Source organism: Ctenopharyngodon idella, chromosome 24 (genome assembly GCF_019924925.1).
Source record: "Ctenopharyngodon idella isolate HZGC_01 chromosome 24, HZGC01, whole genome shotgun sequence".
Taxonomy (NCBI): domain Eukaryota; kingdom Metazoa; phylum Chordata; class Actinopteri; order Cypriniformes; family Xenocyprididae; genus Ctenopharyngodon; species Ctenopharyngodon idella.
This window is the reverse complement of record NC_067243.1, coordinates 7,989,351-8,011,944: the sequence shown is the minus strand read 5'-3', so window position 1 is coordinate 8,011,944 and position 22,594 is coordinate 7,989,351. Positions and strand designations below refer to the sequence as shown.

General features: G+C 37.2%; 1 protein-coding gene across 1 annotated transcript; it reads right to left on the bottom strand.

The window, feature by feature from the left end:
* Positions 1-372: 372 nt before the first annotated feature.
* On the bottom strand, positions 373-22,291 carry ptpn9a (protein tyrosine phosphatase non-receptor type 9a). The gene is made up of 13 exons (XM_051883807.1): positions 21,705-22,291; positions 15,804-15,947; positions 13,860-13,949; positions 12,807-12,931; positions 12,444-12,549; positions 12,161-12,271; positions 10,164-10,480; positions 7,840-7,927; positions 7,368-7,437; positions 7,197-7,275; positions 6,076-6,226; positions 4,484-4,691; positions 373-4,289 (listed from the first exon to the last, which is right to left on the bottom strand). The coding sequence occupies exons 1-13, from the start codon at positions 21,735-21,737 to the stop codon at positions 4,099-4,101; spliced, it is 1,713 nt and encodes a 570-aa protein (XP_051739767.1). The 5' UTR covers positions 21,738-22,291; the 3' UTR covers positions 373-4,098.
* Between the last annotated feature and the right edge of the window lie 303 nt (positions 22,292-22,594).

The following is a 22,594-nucleotide window of genomic DNA, read 5'->3' as shown; positions in this document are numbered from 1 at the left end:
ACGTTTGTAGACATTTTATGTGCGCTATTAAAAATATTTTTTTTGTTGTATGTATTTCTTCATCAACACCAACGTTATATTATACTTGATATAACTTCGCATTATCATTAATATTAATAAAGTCTCTTAAAAACAGATCCCGTGGTTGAAAAAGGCGACAGGTAGCACATATATTCTACTATGCGCACAAATTTGAAAACTTACTAACTTTGTGTTCTTACCTCAGAAAATACACAAAAATAACAACTTGAGGGTGGGTAAATGATGACCGATTTGGGTGAACTATCCCTTTAATAACGATTCATTTTTTAACATACACTACAGGACCTTTAATTCAGTAATGAAAAGTTCAATTAAAACACTCAGTCAGTATATAGTTTTTCCATTTAATAAACTTTAAAACACATGGATTTGATTTGGTTTTGCTTAAATGACATTGCAGTTTGGACAGGTCTATTTTGAGGATGCCATCTGTACAGTCTTTTCACATAAACATTTCACTCAATCCAAACGTACATGTGGAATAAGGCTCTTTAATTGCATATCAAAGCACTTTATCACTAACAGAACCGCTGCAAACTTATTGATAATCATAAGCTTGACGTTACAGGTTAGTTTTTTGACATAAGAAACAAGAAAAAATTGGATATAAAAGAAAATATAATTTACATATATATTTGGGAGTAATAAGTAAGGACACAAAGCGTGGATATAATAGAAAAATACACAAATTGGTCACATTTTGTGCCCATCAAGGCAGGACTGCAGATCCTGGAATCATTGGGGTGTGTAGAGATGCTTCACTACAAGAAAATTCAATATGAATTCAGTAGCAAAGACACTTTCAACCCACAACAAAATAAAAAGCGATTCTAAATGCACTTTACAGGAGCTTTTAGATGTTTTAAACAGGTTATTAGTACAATATTAACAGACAGAATTATTATAAAGCGTAAATGACTCGACATATCCATCTCGCATTTACACCACACTAATTAAAGACTATATCAATTGAGTAATTGTTGCATTATAGAGGTTTACCTCTAGAAAAGAAGACTTTTCCTCATCCACCCATCATTTCTGGTTTCCCATTCTTCAGATGCTACTGCAAAAAATGTCTTACAAACTACAGAGACATTTCCCAAAGTTGACACACAAAATACAGACAGGCAAAATATTGTCTATATATTTAGACAATAAATCTGCATTCAAATCCAGCAAATACATAAAAATCTAAAGTGTGCAATGAATGTTTCCCAAGGGTTGAACAGGAGTATAAAACTGAACATTTTCAAATGAATAGTTCATCCAAAAAATAAATTCTGTTTTTATTTACTCGCCGTCATGTCATTTCAAACCTGTATGACTTTATTCTGTGGAACACAAAAGGAGCAGAATGTTTGTACTGCTCTTTTCCATATAACGACTCCGTGAATAGAGACGGACGCTGTCAAGCTCCAAAAAAGGCAATAAAGGAGCAATAAAATTATTCCATGACTATTTTCATGGTGTTATTTAGTAAATTTTAGAGACTGACAGTATCCACCACCATTCTCTTTCATTAAAGGGATAGTTCATCCTAAAATGAAAATTAAGTAGTGCTGTCAAACGATTAATTGCATCCAAAATAAAAGTTTGTTTACATAATGTATGTGTGTGTGTGTACTGTGTATATTTATTATGTATATATAAATACACACACACATACATGTATTTATTTAAGAAATATTTACATGTATATTATATATAAATATAAATATTTTATATATAAATATTTGCTTTTATCGGCCGATACCGATTATTGGCAGATATATCGGTGAATCTCTAATATTTATATATAATATAAATTATATATAAATATACATGTAAATATTTCTTAAATAAATACATGTATGTGTTAGTTTAAAAACAGCCATAAGTCAGAGTCGATATATCCTGTCAATCAAAAAAGGGCAGGAAAATGCACTGAATTTGTACTTTGTGTAAAGAAAATGCTAAGAAACCAGTTTGATGTTCAATTTTAATAGTAATTATATGAATTAATAACATTCAGAAAGTTAAGTAATATTAATCTTCAGAATTTAGTTAATGTGTGTTAATATTAATTTGAGTATGTTTATAACTGATACCAGTTACTCTGAAACAAGTTGATGAAATGGAGAGAATAAAGTTTTTATTTGCTTTCCTTTCAAAATATAATAATTAAAAATATAATGATTCATTTTTAATTATAATGAAATGATCATTCATTTAAAAGAAGGTATAAAAGGCAGAACCCCCGAACTATCGGTATCGGCAGATATCACGCTGAATAATTGGCTATCGGTGCATCTTTAATAAATATAATATATTTTTTGTTAAATATATACATGCATGAGTGTGTATTTATATATACATAATAAATATACACAGTACACGCACATATATTATGTAAACACAAACTTTTATTTTGGATGCGATTAATCGTTTGACGGCACTAAAATTAAGTCATCATTTACTCACTTTTTAAAAAAAGACTTATTTTTGGCATTTTTGCCTTTATTATGACAGGACAGTAAGCAGACAGGAAGTGAAGTGGGAGAGAGAGAGAGAGAGAGAGAGAGGGGGGCGGGATCGGGAAGGGTCCTCGAGTCAAGACTCGAACTCGGGTCGCCTGAAGCGCAACGGTGCTATATGTCGGCGTGCTGCCCACGAGGCTATCGGCACCGACATCATTTACTCATTTTTAAAAAAAAGACTTATTTTTGGCATTTTTGCCTTTATTATGACAGGACAGTAAGCAGACAGGAAGTGAAGTGGGAGAGAGAGAGAGGGGGGCGGGATCAGGAAGGGTCCTCGAGCCAAGACACGAACTCGGGTCGCCCGAAGCGCAACGGTGCTATATGTGGGCGTGCTGCCCACGAGGCTATCGGGGAAATTTTTTAAAAAAACGTCGTGCACTCGTGCATATAATGGCAGTGAATAGCGACCAGCATCAAACTTTTAAAAAAAGACGCAAAAGTATCACAGAATGATCCCATGTGACACGTGCCGTATATTCCAAGTGTTCTGGGGGTATACGATATGAAATTTAATGTATTATTTAATAAAAATCCTCTTCTGCGCTCGACTGCGTGTTCATGAGACTTGCAGTTTACTCCAACTTTACTACAATCCTTGTGTAACAAGAAGTTATCGCGTTCTTCACATCTGTCAACTGTCATTCTGACAGTCATCAGACAAACGGAGATATTTAACTCACTTAGGAAAATATACAGATACTTTTTTGGGGATTTCTAGGCATTGTATTTCATGTCGCGTATTTATTAAACTCGATTTCTCACAACTTGTGTGCTTTTTCTAGGCAAGTCGGAGTGAACTGAGGTGCTAATAGAGTCTCATGAAAGCGCACGTCGCATAGCCATGCACAGAAGATCAACGGCCAAGGTCAGGATTTTCGTTAAATAACATTACATTTCGGTTTGTGTTTCACCAAACCCTATCATACACTCTCAGAACACTTCTTATATACGACACGTCGCATGGGATCATTCTGTGATACTTTTGCATCTTTTTTTGCATCTTTGCAGCAAGTAAAAACGGATGTGAAACGACATGAGGGTAAATAAAGACAGAATTTACATTTTTGGGTGAATTAACCCTTCAAAACGTGATGTCAGACTGTTGGTCTGAGGTGTCATTCAATAAAAACACTTACAGTGTGAAAAAAATGACACCAAATATTAGAAATTGTATGTTCGGTCCTGAATCCCATTTGAGCATGGTTGATTTGAAGCTTCATGTGAAATTCACAGAGTAAACTGCACAAAATGCAGCACAACATTACATAGAGTACACTACAGCTGGATCACTGAACATTTAGACACCCCCTTCAAACAGAGTCATTTATGGTTACGGTTTATGCTGCCATTCTTTTAATAGTGACAGATTAATCAAAAACCCAGTGATTTTGATTGGGAATCATCTTGTCTTAGAGTCGCTGATCAACCAAAAACGAGCCCTGTCTTATGATTGGATGAGAGCAGGCCTTATCTCTTTACTGATTGGATAAGATTAGGCCTTTTCGGTCTCTGATTGGCTACGAGTGGGCCCTGCTGCTCACTGATTGGCTGAAAGCAGGCCCTGTCTCTGGGCGTGCTCTAGGATCGCGGTGTGGCAGAAATAGTACTGCTCGGGTGTTTGGATGCTGAAGGCACGCTGCGCTCTCATCCGTCGGACCGTCTGGCAAATGTTAAGGGTCCCGACATCCTGCAGCTGCGACAGACAGATATCCAGCGCACAAAATGTACCTGTGGGGAGAAGAGGTCAGTCTGATAAGCCATTAAAGAGATAGTTCACACAAAAATTAAAATTACTTCTTTTGTCACATACTGTTTTTAGCCTAGTATATAGGAGGAAAGTATGCGATTTCAGATGCAGCCTATCACTTTTAGGTGCCTCGTTAGTATGTAGATTTGTTTTGGTGATGCGTTTAATTACTGACCGGTCCTGCCGATGCCAGCGCTGCAGTGGACCACCATTGGCGGGCCGAGCGGATGACCTCTCCACTGTGAGCCGAAAGCCTGGACCGCCCACTGCTGCTGCTGCTTCACGGCACCCAGGAAGCCAATCAGAGACAGTGCGGAGGACGGGACCCCGTAATCAGGCCAGCTGAGGAACTGAAAATGAGTCACTTGTCTCTGTTCAAACGTCTGGGAAAAAGCAACAATAAAATAAGTTCAGACACAAGTCAGAAAAACTGAACATTTATTATATATTTGCTGCGATATATACAGTACAGCAGAGCGTTGTGAATATTACCTTTTTAACACAATTGTTTTGGTCATTAAGATTCCAAAAGACTATTTATTTATTTATTAATTTATATTTAGACTACCGTTCAAATGTTTAGGGGAAGTAAGAGTTTTCTTTTTTAAAGAAATCAATACTTTTATTCAGCAAACATGAATTAAATTGATCAAAAGTGACAGTAAAGACATTTATAATGTTACAAAAGATTTCTATTTCCAATAAATGCTGTTCTTTTGAACTTTCTATTCATCAAAGAATCCTGAAAAAACATATCACGGTTTCCACAATTAAAAATATGAAGCAGTACAACTGTTTTCAACATTGATAATAATAATAAATGTTTCTTGAGCAGAAAATCATCATATTAGAATGATTTCTGAAGGATCATGTGACACTGAAGACTGGAGTAATGATGCTGAAAATACAGCTTTGATCACTGGAATAAATTACATTTTAACATATATTAGCATAGAAAATAGTTATTTTAAGTTGGAATAATATTTCACTATTTTTACTATAATTTTGATCAAATAAATGCAGCCTTGGTGATATATATATATATATATGTGTGTGTGTGTATATGTAATTTTTTTTATTAAAACAATAATATTGTGAAATATTACAATTCAAAATAACTGGTTAATATTTTAATTTATTTTATTCCTGTGATGCAAAGCTGAATTATCAGTCAATTCATATATAATACAATATAATTCATATATAATTATTATATATATTAACAATTCATATATTCATATTCATTATCAATTCATATAAAATACAATACAACTTAATTCTTGTATTATTTTTATTTTACATTATTTTATTTATTTTAATGATCATACTGCGTTTTATTACTATGCAGTGCTATAATGGTGCATATAAATAAAAAATATTTAAGTATGTTTTTTTCTTGTTTTCATTTAGTGACAAAAAAGTGTGAAACACATGACTTGAAATGATGTAACTAGATTTTCACTATTTTAATTCTTATATTTTGAATCTACTTTGCAAAAAGCCTATTTTTCAAGTCATGTTTTCCACCATTTCAGTGCAAATACATAAAGACAGCTAAAATATCATCAAAATGCTGACAAATATTGTAATACATTTTTTTTTTTTTTAGTAGTAGTAGTATTGCCCAGCCCCACTATAGACAACATTATGAAAGGTGGTTTGAGAGACTGAAATCATTATATGAATCATATATGAAATCATAATTACTGACTGGTTGTTCATTAAAAAAGATTTAAATATGAGATAAACCCGGTGTATGTGTGTTACCTCTGTGTTGTGCAGCTCAAGTGTGGTTTGGTTGTAATGCGCATGGTTGTCCACTCTGTGATTGACCACAGCGATGTGCCCGTACACCTCCTGACCACCCTCCTCCTGGGGCCAGTACTGTCCACACTTCCTCCGGCCGCCCTCATCCGTCCTGCAAACACACATTCACACACAGATCTCTAAGCAGCAGACTTTGTAATCTACTGTGACAATGTCCATATGGCTGATCTCAGAACAGATCAGTTGTACAGAATCACTTCTGAAAGCATCACAGGTAGTCTCAGATGGAAAGCATCACTAAATTCTGATTTGTATTGTACACTAAAAGTGGCTGACTTCTACATATTTCTAGAAGCGGGTTCATTTTATCAGCCCACCAGGCAACAAAGTTGTATTTACGTTCCCAGTTTGCAACAATGAGGATAAATTAGTCAATGATTTACCAAAATTTGTGGCACTGAATCTCTGAAGATATTTAAGAGTTTTGAAACATTTTAGTAGCTTGTGAACTCATGAGCTCAATTGTACATTATATTTTGCTCTCCGGTTAAATCTGATTTATGTGAAACATCACATATGAAGACCAAATAGTGGTTGGTCACTTTATATATGTTGGTCAGAAAACCTCTTCCTGTCTAAGTGGGCGTTTTTTGGCCTTAAGTGGCAATTTGGACTAGACTTTCTGGTGATAGTAAAAAGTCTGTCTACAGAAGACTACACATCATTTCCTGCATCTTTGTTAACCAGACTCTCTGGCTGCATCCGAAATCGCATACTTCCCTATTATATAGTAGGCGAAAAACAGTATGTGACAAAAGAAGTGTCCGAATTCACAGTACTCATAAAAAAGGCAAAAACTACCCGGATGACCTACTACTTCCAGTGAGATTTTGAAGTGTGCATATGATGGACACTTTACTATCCCATGAGGCCACAGGAGAGGATTTGTGAATGGCAGGGAAGCGACACAACTGGTCACATGATACTGACAACATGGCGAATGTAGTACGTCCGGATTACAGAACATACTTTTTCAGTGGTTGCAAAGTAAGTACTTATCCAAAATAAGTACCTACTCAAGAGAGTATGTGATTTCGGAATCAGCCTCTGTGACTTCTTACCTTGTTGTCATGACGATGACAAGCACACTTTGCTCCCACACCATTCTCCAGAAATCTCCGTAGGTTTTCTCCAGTGGACCTGTTAAGAAACAACAGGATGCTTCAGTTCCAGAGCAGGTTGAAAATCGTAACACTAAATCTAATGTGGTTTTATAAACTGATTATTTTTACCCTGTGTCCCAATATATGCATTTTTCTGTTTGTATCCATCCATGAAGCTGGCATTTATGTAGTCTGATCTCTGTGGAAAGAAAACAAATGATCAGCGTCCAATCAGAATATACACCACCATTCATCACTATTCAGCAAAGAGACATTAAAACGATTTCTATTTCAAATAAATGCTGTTCTTTTGAACTGTTTTGAACATTAATAAGAAACACTTCTTAATCATCAAATAATAATGAATGTTTCTTGTGCAGCAAATCAATGATTTCTGAAGGATCATGTGACACTGAAGACTGGAGTAATGATGCTGAAAATTCAGCGTTGATCACAGGAATAAATTACATTTTACAATATATTCAAATAGGAAACAGTTCTTTTAAATTGTAATAATATCTCACAAAATGACTGTTTTCACTGTATCGTTGATCAAATAAATGCAGCAGGCCTAAACTGAATGACATCAGACAGCACAAACCTCGTTTCTCCTCGCTTTGAGTCGCACTCGAGTCTGATCGAGACACAGCACGTCACCATAGCGATTCCGCTCCTGGTTGTGAGCAGCCCTGCAGAAGTTCAACGACAATGTGAAATCAATTATTGTGCACAAATTATCAGTGCATGTTATTCTTAAGATGTTTCTCAACGAGAAGAGGCTAGTCTACCAATAGAACTATCTTTTCTGCTGACAAAATCATATGGCCTCACAATCCAATCAAATCCTGTCCCCAAAATCAATCTATTAAAAACACTTTTGTTAACTGAAATAAAGCAGAAATAAAATAAAATATAACTAAACAAAGATTAGAAATGTTGCCTTGGCAAATAACTGAAATAAGTCTAACTGGACATAAATAAAAACTTAAACTTACATAAAAATAAACTTAAATAGTTATATTTAGAAATAACAAAAACGACAAGAGCAAATAACAAAACTAAACAAAAAATTAAATAATGTGAAAAACGAAAATATAATTCAAAATATGTATAAAAACTATATAGACATTACTAAAATAACATTTTATATTATTTCTCACCAAATATGCTGTTTTACTCTGACATACCCCACATTATGGAAGTTAAAGTCTCATTTTGCCAAGTAAGATGTAAACAGATGTTGATCCTGGAACAACATTCCTGTCCAAAAACACAGTCCTAAACCTACCCATAACTTATTCCTAAAATCAGAAGGAAATGATTAGGGCTGCCCCCTAATAGTCAACGAGAAGAGGCTAGTCTACCAAAATTGGTTTTAGTCGGTTAGTCGCAGAAACAAAAACCTCCACAGGAAGTGGAGGAATCACGCAGTCTGTGACGGACAGAACGTTAACGGCAGGAAATCCAAACATTCGCCTATCATTCATCGAACTCAAATATGTCTTATCAGTAGTAGCAACTTTACAAGTCCACTCGCTCTAACGTTAACCTAGATAAATGCGCGCTATTATTTGGCGAATATCCAAGTATTTGTGTAGAGAGCGCGCTTAATGCATGACATGGAGGTGCCAGGTGCGATCAACACTGCTTCATGAAGCTTTACGAATCTTTTGTTTCTAATCAGTGGTTCGGAGCGTGTATCAAACTGCCAAAGTCATGTGAACCATTGAAATTTCGAAACACGTATGACGTAACGAAGCCTCGTTTACTGAAATCACGTGACTTTGGCAGTTTGAAACACGCTCCGAACCACTGATTCGAAACAAAAGATTCGTAAAGCTCCGAAGCTTCATGAAGCAGTGATTTGAAATCGGCCATCACTAGATATTGTTGAATAAAGTTGTTATTTTGTTTTTTTTGGCTCACAAAAAGTATTCTCGTCGCTTCATAACATTAAGGTTGAACCACTGTAGTCACATGATCTGTTTTAAATATGTCTTTAGTAGCTTTCTGGGCATCTGAAAGTGTTAATTATCTTGCTGGCAATGGAGGCCTCACTGAACCATCGGATTTCATCAAAAATATCTTAATTTGTGTTCTGAAGATGAACGAAGGTCTTACGGGTGTGAAACGACATGAGGGTGAGTAATAATTAATAAAGTAATTTTCATTTTTGGGTGAACTAACCCTTTAACTTAAAATAGGCCTACTCAGTCATTTTTGGTCATACATATAAGAATAATCCAACATTCGAAACTCTAAATGCTTTGCTTTTATTTCTGTAAACTCACAATAACAAAACATTGTGCTTTTGTAAAATAGTCTAATGAAAACACACAGGATGTGCTTTCTGATGTTTCGGTCTCGAGTGAACTTGAGTGCGTCACAAAAATGAACAAACTCAGCGTATACATGCCTCACAGACATGAGAAATATATCTATGGAAAGCTTGTCTACTTTTAAATGAACCAATTAAAATGGAAAACAAATGTTCTTAGATTATCTAATCCATATGAAACGCGCATATAGGTGCGTCCACTACTGCGGAGATGAGTCAGCGTCACTGCAGCTGAAAATACTAGTTTATCAATGAATTATTAAAATGTTCAGACAGTCTCCTGTTTTTTCATGCCACCTTCATAATCATTACCTTTGCCGATGCGCTTGAGCGCTGATTAGGCTATGTATATAGACGATTAAAGGCTCATTATTATGATTAATTTGGTTTATTAATATAAACGTGCGATTAGTGGACTAATCGCTTAAATGAACGACTATTAGTCGACTAGAAACATCTTTAGTCGAGGACAGCCCTAGAGATGATAGATGAATAACACTCATGTAGAAGCACCTAACCCTGGTTATAAGCCTAAACTCTCAACCAACCCCTCAAATCTGATTGGCTGACTGGAATGTTCCACTTACAGCGCACAGGTGAAGGTTCCAGGCGGCTGCTCTCTGCGAAGCTCGTCATACTCCAGGTAGATCCCGCTGCGCTGGGCCCGGTTCAGGTGGGCCATGAGCTCGGCCAGACTCATGGCCTCAGGTCCAGGCGTGTGTATGGACGTGTTCTCCAGAGGAATCCCCACCAGCTCATCAACAGGGTCCACACGTCCGTTCTGCTCTGACAGCAGCTGCAGGTTCCAGCTGTGCACGTCCAGAGGCAAACAGCCGCCCAGGTGCTCAGGTAAACAGTCTCTGGGCAGATGCTGTCGCAGGTCGGCCATCTTTACCATCTGAACCTGAGAACAGGTGAAGATTTTTTTCATGTTTAGAAAAACTGAAACGTACAAATAATTACTCAAGGAGCCAACAGAATGGCACTACTGCAAGAAAAGACAAGAAAAGCTCAGTAAGCAGACAGACCAGAGAAGAAAAAAAAACAGTGTAAGGTCGTCAAGTTGGTTTATCAGTCCTCATCAGTTTAGTCACAGTGGTAAACCAGGTCTAACCAGATGGTCTGGTTAAGATGGTCTGACAGGCCAACCTCCACTGGTTTTGATTTAAACCAACTATTGTCATGTAAAATCTCAATATTTTGTAGAGCATATCAGAACCAAACATATTATATTGAAATACTTAATATTATTTAAAATTATATGTAATATTTATTATTTAATAGGATTTATTAATATTTATATTTGCTTTCCATTTGGGGTCTATGGAAGCTTGTTTCCACCAGGGGATAAAAATAAAAAAGGTAATTGCGACTTTTTATCTCACAATTCTGACTTTTTTTCTTGCAATTGTGAGTTTATATCTCACAGAACGTCTGAATTTCGATGATGAGAAATAAATTGCAATTCTGACATTTTTTTAAAAAGTCAGCTCACAATTAGGACTTTTTCCCCCCGCGAGTTTACATCTGAATATCACAATTATGAGGAAAAAAGGTCAGATTTGTGGGATATGAAATGTGGGATATGAATAGAAAAAAAAACAATTCAGAATTGTGAGTTGACTTTTTTCCTGGCAAAAATGTCAAAGTTGCAATTTATTTCTCATAATCGTAATTCTGATTTTTTTTTCCTCAAAAATGTGAGATATAGGCTAAAGTCCAAATTGTAAGATATAAACTCGCAATTGTGTGAAAAAAGTCAGAATTGTGAGATAGAGACAATTACCCTTTTTTAGGACTTTTTTCTTGCAATTGCAATTCTGAGGAAAAAAAATGTCAGATTTGTGGAATATTATGGAGCCCCGCACGACATGCAAGAAAAAAAAAAAAAAAAGTAAATCGTGTGCACAGTTTACTAATTCGCTCCCTCGATTAGCTAAATCGTACACACGATTTATAAATCGAGGAAACAAATCAGTAAATTGTGCGCATGATTTATAAATCGAAGGAACAAACTAGTAAATTGTGTGCACGATTTATAAATCGAGGGAATGCATCAGTAAATCGTGCGTATGATTTATAAAACGAGGGAACGAATCAGTAAATTGTGCATGTGATTTATAAATCAAGGGAACAAATTAGTAAATTGTGCGCACAATTTAGCCTATTTTTTTTCCTGCATGTCATATGAGGGGCTCCGTAGAATATAAACTCGCAATTGAGAGAAAAAATTCAGAATTGTGAGCTGACTTTTTTTCCCCCTCACAATTGCAACTTTATTTTTCTTAATTTGACTATAACTCGCTATTGCAAAGTGAATATCACAATGCTGAAAAAAAAAAAATAAAAAAAAATAATAAAAAAAAAATCTGAATAGCAAAATATAAACTCGCAATTGCAAGACAAGATGTCCAAATTTATCGCTCGCAATCCTGGCTTATTTCTCATAATTTATTTCATGGAATCAAAATTCAGATTCTCTTCCCCCTCAGAACTCTGATATAAATGCGGAAATGAGAGTTATAAAGTCCTGACATTATATATATATATATATATATATGTATGTATGTGTGTGTGTACTAACCCGTTCTCTGAGCTTCTCCTTCAGTAACAGGCTCAGTAAGTTATACGGGACCCTGAACCACACAGGAGCTCCAACGATGAGCACTTTCTTCAGCCGTGCTGGGAACGCACCCTGAAAACAATAGCAGAAGAACATTTTGTTCTGATTCATTCAGACATCTAAACCCTCCCACCCCCCCAAAAAACCCACTCTCCAATGACTCCACTCATAGTTTTGATCATGAATGGGCGGCAGCCATCAGAAACAGGAAATCCACAGATATACAAAACACAGAAACTCTCACCTTGAGCAAATTGAGGATCTTTTTGCTCAGGTCCAGTTCAAAGTTAGTGTAGTTGGATCCAGCCATGTCATAAATGAAGACCAGTCCATTTCTCTGAGTCTCAAAGCTACAAGAAAGAAAGAGAGAATTACAACTCATGATGATGAGCCGTTTTCTGATGTTAAAATCTGTGGTTTCATTAAATGTCATGTCAAAATGAATAAAGTGTATATCCAACTACCTACACTACTGTTTAAGTTTGTGATCGGCAAGATTTAATGTTTTTGAAAGAAGTCTCTTATGTTCACCAAAGCTGAATTTATTTGATCAAAAATACTTAAAATACTGATTATTATCAATGTTGAAATCTTTCACACTCTCTACCTCTCCACAGCTCGGTCCAGGAGATAGAACAGCGCCTGAAGAACCACATGGTTTCCTGTTTTGCTGGGATGGTGCAGTTTAGCGGTGTAGAGGGCGATGGATGCTCCAGTTGGGTCCCGGACACCCTGATCCCAGAATACAATGGAAAACATCTCAAAATGTTGTACTGTTTACATGTTTAGAGTCAACTCATCTTGAACATACAATTTGTTCTGTACCGCATACTAAATGGTGAAACAGGATGAAATACGCATTGATAAATGAACAAAATTGTTGTCACACAACCTCACTTCACTGCACCAATGGTCTCTATGATCAACTTAGCTCAAGATGCTTTTGAGAAACGCAGCCCTGGGTACTATGCTTTTCCAAACACACTTTAGTTTAACTGAGGAGTAGTTTTAAATGTGTACACAAGGGGGCAGAATAGAGTTTGTCTCAATGAGCTGTGAACTATGACTCACTCCAACCCTTCTGATCAGTAAAGAAACATTATATTCATCTCTCTCTGCCATTCAATAAGACACTAAATCTGGTTTATTCGCTTTCAGCCAACCCATTTCCGTATGTGCAAGCACACAGCTTTACCATTTATTAAATATTTATGTCAATAACATATTTTCAATAATCAGATGACTCATGAGATATGCGGGACTTGAGTGGGTTATAAATACAGATGGCAGGATGTGAGGAGAGGAGACAAGAGGATGAAGGAAGATCAATGAAGGTATCGGATGAACCAAAGGGATCCTGCCTCCGCAGCGTCCAATCAGTTGTCGGAATGCAGACTCGTCTGACCAATAGCAGAGTAGCACCAGGCAAAATTAGCTAAAATATTTAATGAATGAATTTCACAGATTTCCACTGAAGTTGACCTGGTTATAATAACTGGGCTGAAAGTTGAAGTGAAACCGCATCAGTGACTCTGCAGCTGTAATTACTAGAGTGGAAATGAAAGTATTTTTTCATTTGTGAACCAGTAACCTCATTTCCGAGATTTAAAGAGCATAAACAGCTCTTTTGAAGAAACGGCCCTGATTGACATGAACTTACCAACACGGTGAACTTCCCACTCAACAGCTCAGAGCGCAACGGCTCCTCGTGCGGCTGCAGTTTGACGATGCCCTCCCTCAGTCGAGTCTCCTGTGAGAGAAACACACAGATATAGTTATTCTTACTTCTCATATTATTTACCCTACATGTTCACGATAAATCGCAATTAACATGAAACCAATTTGGCTTAGTGTGATTATGAAATCGCAAAGTCTGCGATTATTATTTATGCGTAGCTTGTCAAGCATTGAAGTACAAATATACTTTATCATGAAAATACTAGGGCTGGGACAATACTATCCATGCATCACAATTCGTGGATCGATTCTGATATTTTCCAAATGCATCACAAATCGATTCTGAGCTTAGTTTTTAACAGCAGATGGCGCTCTAGGCTATTTTTTAACCGCATGCTCAAATGCTCACAAAGAAGAGCGCTCGTGCATTTGGCTGAGTCTGCAAATGTGCTTACACCTCAGAATGCTTTTATGATGCGAGATCAATGTAAACAGCCCACTTCAAACACTCTTGTAATTCAATAATGCTTACCCCTATAAACTTTATGAATGATTGTTTTATAGAAAGTTCAAGTGGTCTGTGTAAGGAATTGGAAGGAAGGAATACTGCTGTTTCTAGAGCACGCAGTGCCATCTGCTGTTGAAAACTAAGCTCAGAATCAATTTGAGAGAAAATCGCAATACATACGGAAAATATCAGAACCGGTTTGCAGAACTCAGATAAAACAAACACATGACTACGACAATACAGTATATTAGTCATGTTTAATCAATCTTCTGTTTATTCAGCTACAGCTATAGTATGATGCCCATAGGGATTTCCTGGAACGATGTGCGTTATATCGTACTTCTGCGGGGCATATTTGGAGTTTCGCGAGAGCGCCCTCTGTCTTTCAGAAGGAGCAGCATTTACTACTGATCACAGAGCCATGCTTCACTGAGAAGCTGCGCATAAAAAAAATAAATAAATAAATAATTTGCAGTCTTTGTGAAATTGTGGAGATGGTCCTCACTGCAAAACACAAGATCCAGGGGGCGGGGTTGGATCTGGATCCAACTCCTCCCACTTTACATATTCCTTAACCTACCCATCTCTGCCCCCTGGATCTAAACCTGCCCATCTCCACCCCCTGGATCTGGATCCAACTCCTCCCACTTTACATATCCCTTAACCTATCCGTCTCCGCCCTCTGGATCTAAACCTGCCCATCTCCACCCCCTGGATCTGGATCCAACTCCTCCCACTTTACATATTCCTTAACCTACCCATCTCTGCCCCCTGGATCTAAACCTGCCCATCTCCACCCCCTGGATCTGGATCCAACTGCCCCCACTTTACATATCCCTTAACCTACCTGTCTCCACCCCCTGGATCTCATGTGTTCTGCAGTGAGGGGCTACTGAAATTGATTTCGATTAATCGTGCAGCCCTAATATATTATATATTAGTTCAGTCATGAAACACTAGAGGGTGCAGGCTGATCAGTCCTTTACATGCAATCTGCAAGCGATCACATCATTACTGCATGGCGCAAGCTGATTGGCCTCTGCTGATCCCGCATCCAATGAGATTGCTTGCTCAACATTTAAGTAGTCTGATTTAGTGTTTGCTGTCCTGCAGCGTGCTATCAGAGTTCCTCTGAACCCCTCCACCTCCCCAGCTCCACCTGCCTAGATCTGCTATGGGTCTTATGTATGTCTATTTATGCAGCAGCAGCAGCATATCTTACATGCTCACAGCAGTGTGTCTGTGTATCTGTTAGCAGTAGCAAGTCCACACTTGCTCTACAGCAGCAGCAGCATAGCAGATCTAGTCCGCCAAGACCAAATACATTAACACTGGCAAATTCAATAACATGCTAAAACTATTCCGAGAGTTGTCATAATAATTGAAATATATATTATTGTGATCATTATTAACACTCACCCTGTAGCTGTGGAAAAGTTCGATTGCTCGGAGAACATCAAACTTGCGGGCCATTAGAAACTTCACAGCTACATCCCAGGACAATGGTGAGACACCATGTTGGGACGTCCATTTGTTGATCTCTTCCAAAAACTGCTTAGTGGCCTGAGAAAGAAAGAGAATGTCTCATTTTAGACGTTATCAAGTTTAAGTCTGCCATTACTATGATACATTTTGGTTAGTTGTTATTTCCTACAACGCCCCACATGTAAAATCAACAGCCACCACCACCAACCGAATGCGGGCACACAGCCTGTGATTTAGAGACATGTGCACGTCAGGGACCTTTGAGTAGGATTACGTCTGAGACTTACAGCCAAAACACTATGTCCTCAGTAATTTCCTGACAACTATAAACACTAACATACAAACAAGACCATAAGCAGAGAGTGAGGCAGGAGACGTGGAAAAAACAGAATAATGTTTGGAACTGGAAAGCACAGATGATCCAGATGGGAGAACCAAGAGGATTTGCATCAGGACTTTGGTTATCTGACACCAAACACAGTGATTAAATCAAGCTAAACTGTATCAAGACTCTCTGTAGAAAAAAAATGAACAACTTTAGGTTTCAATGCATTCTGGGAGATTATGTCTACGTTTGACTGCAGTATCTCACAGGAGATACATCACATGGGCTCTAGTGTCTTCACTCCAATTGGTTAAAAGTTTTTTTGCATAACTGGACAAGCCAATGGAGTGAAGAATGAAACTTTAGGCTGGTACTAGTGCACTACATGACAGTATTTCCCCAACATACCGGACTGCCATCAGAATATAGATGTCTGACACTATTCTTCAGAAATCTGTGCAAATACAGCTTACTCATTCATTTGACCTAAAAAAAAGACATATATAATACAAAAAATAAGCTCTGTCTCTCTCCAGAGGTTCCAGTCCACCCACTTGCACAACACTGTATCCTTAAAAGGAAAGATAAGCAGCATATCCAGGCAGACAGCCCTGAATCTTGCAGAATTCACCCTGAGACGAACTGTGCAGCTTCACAGGCCGCAGTTTAATCTCCAGAAAGTTCTTGTTCATGGTCCATGAACTCTTGAACATCACACATATTAAATGGTGGGGACTGGGGACTCATCCAACCATCACAAATGGCTGCAAACAGTCACTGATGCTTGATGGGGTTTTGTAAACCTTTGATAAAGATATTTAAAAATACAAATATAAAAATATTTACATATCTATTATATCTAGTATTGCCCTGAAAAAAAAAAAAAAAAAAAAAGATTTAAATTTGAATAAAATAAAAACTAAAAGACTTTCAAGTCACATGAGCCAATATTTTATTCACAATAGAACATAGATAACATAAATGTTTAAACTTGATGCCTGCTACATGTCTCAAAAATGTTGGCACGGGGGCAACAAATGGCTGAAAAAGCAAGAAATTTTGAAAAGATTTAGCTGAGAGAACATCTAGAAACTAATTAAGTTAATTGATATCAGGTCTGTAACATGATTAGCTATAAAAGGGAAGTCTTAGAGAGGCAGAGTTGTGCAAGAGTGCGTAAAAAGATTGTGGAATACTTTAAAAACAATGTTTCTCAATGTCAAATTGCAAAGGCTTTGCAAATCTCATCATCTGCAGTGCATAACATCATCAAAAGTTTCAGAGAAACTGGAGAAATCTCTGTGCATAAGGGACAAGGCCGAAGACCTTTATTGGATGCCTCTGGTCTTCAGGCCCTCAGACGACACTGCATCACTCATCGGCATGATTGTGTCAATGACATTACTAAACGGACCGAGGAATACTTCCAGAAACCACTGTCGGTAAACACAATCCGCCGTGCCATCTGCAGATGCCAACTAAAGCTCTATCATGCAAAAAGGAAGCCATATGTGAACATGGTCCAGAAGCGCTGTTGTGTCCTGGGGGCCAAGGCTCATTTAAAATGGACTGTTTCAAAGTGGAAAAGTGTTCTATGATCAGACGAGTCCAAATTTGACATTCTTGTTGGAAATCACGGACGCCGTGTCCTCCGGGCTAAAGAGGAGGGAGACCTTCCAGTGTGTTATCAGCGTTCAGTTCAAAAGCCAGCATCTCTGATGGTATGGGGGTGCATAAGTGCATACGGTATGGGCAGCTTGCATGTTTTGGACGGTACTATGAATGCTGAAAGGTATATAAAGGTTTTAGAGCAACATTAAAGAAAAAAAGTCTTTTAGTTTCCATTTTATTGAAATTTAAAAAACGTCCTATATATATATATATATATATATATATATATATATATATATATATATATATATAGGATATAAACGTCATATATATATATATTTTTAAATATCCTTTATTTAAAAAATTTTCAAGAATGTTTTTTTCTAATACTGGAAATGTAGTCTTTTCAGGGTACAAGATATAAAAAAAAAAAAAACAATCTTACAAAAGAATGTTAATTTAGCCCAAGTGAAACCTTTTACAGGGTTAAGTAACCTGTAAGGGTTAGTTTCAGGCCTAACACATGTCAGCATCATCACTCCTCTCTATTTTGGCATCAATCAGCTCTGAACAGGAAGAAAAACACGTCATGACCTGGACCCAGGTCTCTTCTTTCTCTCTGCTTCTCCCAGAGTTTCTCCTGTGGAAATGCTTTTAACAGCTCATGTCCCCCAAGGCCTCGGAGCGCCGGACGCAGCCAGTCCGACATCTAATTACTCTCTCACATTTGTCCAGCATGATCCAGCAGCCCCGATAAGCCCACGTCCCCGCACCGTCTCCGAGAGGGGCCCGAGACGAGACCCCAGAGTGTCATTCACTCACTCAGCTGTGATTCCTTTGCATTTGCACAGGCAGAGATGGGCGATAAGACACTGACTGCTGACCGGCGGACGGATGAATGAATGGACGGATGGACTGACGACTGGGGGCTTATTTAAATGAGATTCCACAGCAGGATGGAGGAGACAGAGGAGCCTTGTTAAGGAAATCAACACTTTCCCCATTTATTCAAACAGGTTACTGAGGCTTTACGAGACATTTTAGTACAAACAAAACTATTCAAATATTTGCAAAACACTTGCGCATATTGCACGACTTAAAACTGCACACATTGCTGCTGAAAGTGACCTATAAATAACAAGCTGACTTATATAATGATCATTTCCTGTTTTAGTCTGTGTATGGTACAAAACTACTTTCCCACCAAACTGCTTCATATACACCCGTTAGAAACATGTATATTTATGTGTGCATGTGATTAAATATTCCAGGGATTTCACAGCCAAAACCTTTCAGATTAAAAGGTGTTTGAGACTCATGTTCAGATTCTATATTTCATCCAAAAAAAAGAAAAAGAAATCCTCACCCCCACTGGCCATTGACACCAAACATTTAACTTATTAAAATACAAATAACAAGCTAAGAAAAGACAAAGTAAATACATTAAAACTGTAAATAAAGAGCAATAAAATAAAATAAAAAGTAAGTAAATTAAAATAAGGAGCTAAAGAGCTAACGTTAGCAATTTTCATTGAGGGATTGAGCATTAGTTTACACAAGGGTGTCATCTTGAATGTCATTTTGATGTTTTATCTTTTGAAAATCGGACATTAATCAATTTCTGTTATTTTATTTAACAGGACAGTATTTTTAGAGGTAGAAAAATCATCTGAAGGTACTAAACATCACAGTATTCATGAAATTTCTTGCTAATAATACTTATTGATGTTTTTGCTGCTGTTTTCTCATCAAAATGAAGTCACTTCCTGTAAGAATGACATCAATGAGGAACTGGCTTTTGTTAGTGAAAGGGATATTAGGAAAACTAGGAATATATATATATTTTTAAATGGCCTGTTTTTACATGTTAGAAGTCAGTGTTGAACAGATCATGAGAGAAGTAGTGACGTCTGATTCATGAATGAATCATCTAAATGACTGATTCACAAATCAGTTCAACTCCCTCAATGATCCATTCTGATAATGAAAAGCTTACTGGAGGGGAAGATTAACTAGAATTACAAGTTTATTTAAAGGGATAGTACACACAAAAATTAAAATTATCCCATGATTTACTCACCCTCTCAAGCCATCCTAGGTGTGTATGACTATCTTCTTTCAGACGAACAATCGGAGATATTTAAAAATATCTATAATAGCTTTATAATTTTGAAGCCCCCCAAAAATGCATCTATCAATCATAAAAGTAATCCATACGGCCCCATGGGGTTAATAAAGGCCTTCTGAAGTGAAGCGATGCGTTTTTGTAAGAAAAATATTCATATTTAAAACTTTATAAATTCAAATAACTAGCTTCCAGCGGATGACCGTACGCAGGATGCGCAAGTCGATTAGCGTCTAAGCTTACACTACTCCTACATCCTGCGTCATACATTACGTCACGGGTTACTCTTGTGGCGCAAGAAGACTCGCGCAGTATGCGTACGTTCGTCCGCCAGAAGGTAGTTATTTGAATTTATAAAGTTTTAAATATTAATATATATAATTAATTCATAATAATAGATATAAATATATCTCAGATTATGTTCGTCTGAAAGAAGATGGTCATATACACCTAGGATGGCTTTTTTAGGATGGATAATTTTCATTCTTGGATGAACTATGCATTTAAGGGGAGACACTACAGGCAAAAACACTGTTTTTTCAGGCACATGTCAATTTTGAGATTTTGCGCTTTTTGGCTTTTCATACAGTGTTTTTTCGGACTGGTGGAAAGAAAACATCCAAAATACACTTTTAAATGTATATTTTATAGCACTTTATCTATTTACATCTGTAGATTTCAATTACAGTAAATATCTTTAAAGGCCGTTTTCTCAAAATGAGTTTTTTCTCCTGCTCTGAGTCAGAAATCTCCACTTCAGCAGAACTTATATGCACCAAACTTTACTGTTTTATTCCTATCTATATTCTGAAGGTTTTTACAGCAGGATTTGTTGATATATAATTTGCCTGATTTTATACATTTTATTCCTAAAAAAATTGTGAAAATTATTTTTTTTTCTGGCTGTTGATAGTATTTTCTCATTTATGGAGTGATAAAAAGAGATTTCCCTCTGTAAAAACCTTTGAATTTAATATGTCCAAAAAATTAAATGAGAATTTTGAATCTGATGTCGTCCAATATTTTGATTTTTGTTCTAGAAATGTATACAAATTAGTGCATATTTAATTAGATAACGCCTCATTAGCATATTTAAACATACAATTTTAGATACAAAAAATGTTTGCAATTTTTAATGTAATCAATCAGCTGGGGAAGTATGGTGATATCTATTAGTTAATTTTTTTTTACCCTATTCACCTGGGGTGTCTCGCCTTAACAGTAAATACCACAACTCTAACTTTATAGTACTTTGGTCTGAACAATGATGATTACCATGGTAAACCATTAAGGGTGTATTACTCCAGGGTATTTTCAATCTTTTAGATGCCATGCCCCATCTTAAAGTTTAAGGTAGCTATATATTTTCATGCATAAAGACAACATTTATACTGTGAAAATTAATATTATAGATATGAATAAAAAAATAGTTTGTTTCTATTATGTTGCATTATTAAGTATACTTACTATATAGTTCTGTACATGTATATTTAAAAAAAAAAAAAACATTTTTTTTATTTCAATTATTATTTCAATATCAATTTATTTAGTTAGCTTAATCTGATTTTTTATTTTTATTTTTTATAATTACATTTTTTTTTACACTGCTTATCTTTAGACTTTTCCGCGGACCCCCTAGCACTCCCTTTCGGCCCCTGGGGGTCCCCGGACCCCAGTTTGAAAACCCCCACTGGACAGTGTCTCCGGGTTGCTTAGCAACAGAACCGCTGGAACAGAGAATCAGCGTTAACTGGATTGTGATGGTATTTCATACCTGCTCCTCCTCAGCGCTCAGACGGCTGGCCATCCTCCCCTCTCCGCTTCACTCCGCTGGAGGATCTTATTAAAGCTCGGACAGCTGTTTAGATCGGACTGTAGAGATCAGACTGGGCTTTTTTAGGCCCGTTAGCAGTGCTCAGGCTAACAACAGCAGCACCAGCAGCAGCAGCAGCGCGAGACTCGCGCCGTTTTCAGCTCGAGAGACAGCGCGCGAGGCCCACCACTTCAGCACGGCACGCGACACAGCGGCGCGTTCATGATCCGGTCTGAGTTCGGCTGGATCCACATATATATTTATATATATTTACACACATACACTAAAGGTGTTCCAGCGGAGCTTCGGTCCGCCCGCCTGTGTGACGAAGGGAGAATTTCATCACGGTTCTCCGTCGAAACTCGTCGAAGGCCGGTTAGTTTGTTTGAAGATACAAATTTATATTAAACGATCAGCTCCGCGGCATCCGGGCGCTTTAAGACGCTAAACTGTGAGAAGGCGAATGGAGATCAGACGCTCCTGAAAAGCAGCAGCAGTGAAAGATGAAAGATGACACTCCCCCTGCTGGCCACAATGGAGAACTGCAAACTCAACGACGCTCCTCCTCTCCATTCATAAAAATCTTGGGATGTCCGATTCTTTGTAGCGAATCGGTTCATATGAACGGCTCCTTTCAGTGCACTGGTTTAAAAACGCCAACAGATTAAAGGGGTTCTTGTGCGGCATATTACGTGTTATTTTTGTAGTGAAATAAATAGTTTAATACAATTATCAGTTTTAGCTGTACTGAGTGTGTCGAATCACTTGCGTTTTTATGATTCTAAGTGAGCCGAGTGATTTGTGAATCAGTGATTCGTTCGCGAATCATTCACAGAAACACACACACATTT

Excerpts from the sequence above, each read along its gene's own strand:
- ptpn9a (XM_051883807.1), bottom strand. The coding sequence starts at position 21,737 with ATGGCCAGCCGTCTGAGCGCTGAGGAGGAGCAG. Across the intron at positions 7,438-7,839 it reads TCAAAGCGAGGAGAAACGAG|AGATCAGACTACATAAATGC; the intron begins GTTTGTGCTGTC and ends TTCTTTCCACAG. Across the intron at positions 7,276-7,367 it reads TGCATATATTGGGACACAGG|GTCCACTGGAGAAAACCTAC; the intron begins GTAAAAATAATC and ends GTTTCTTAACAG.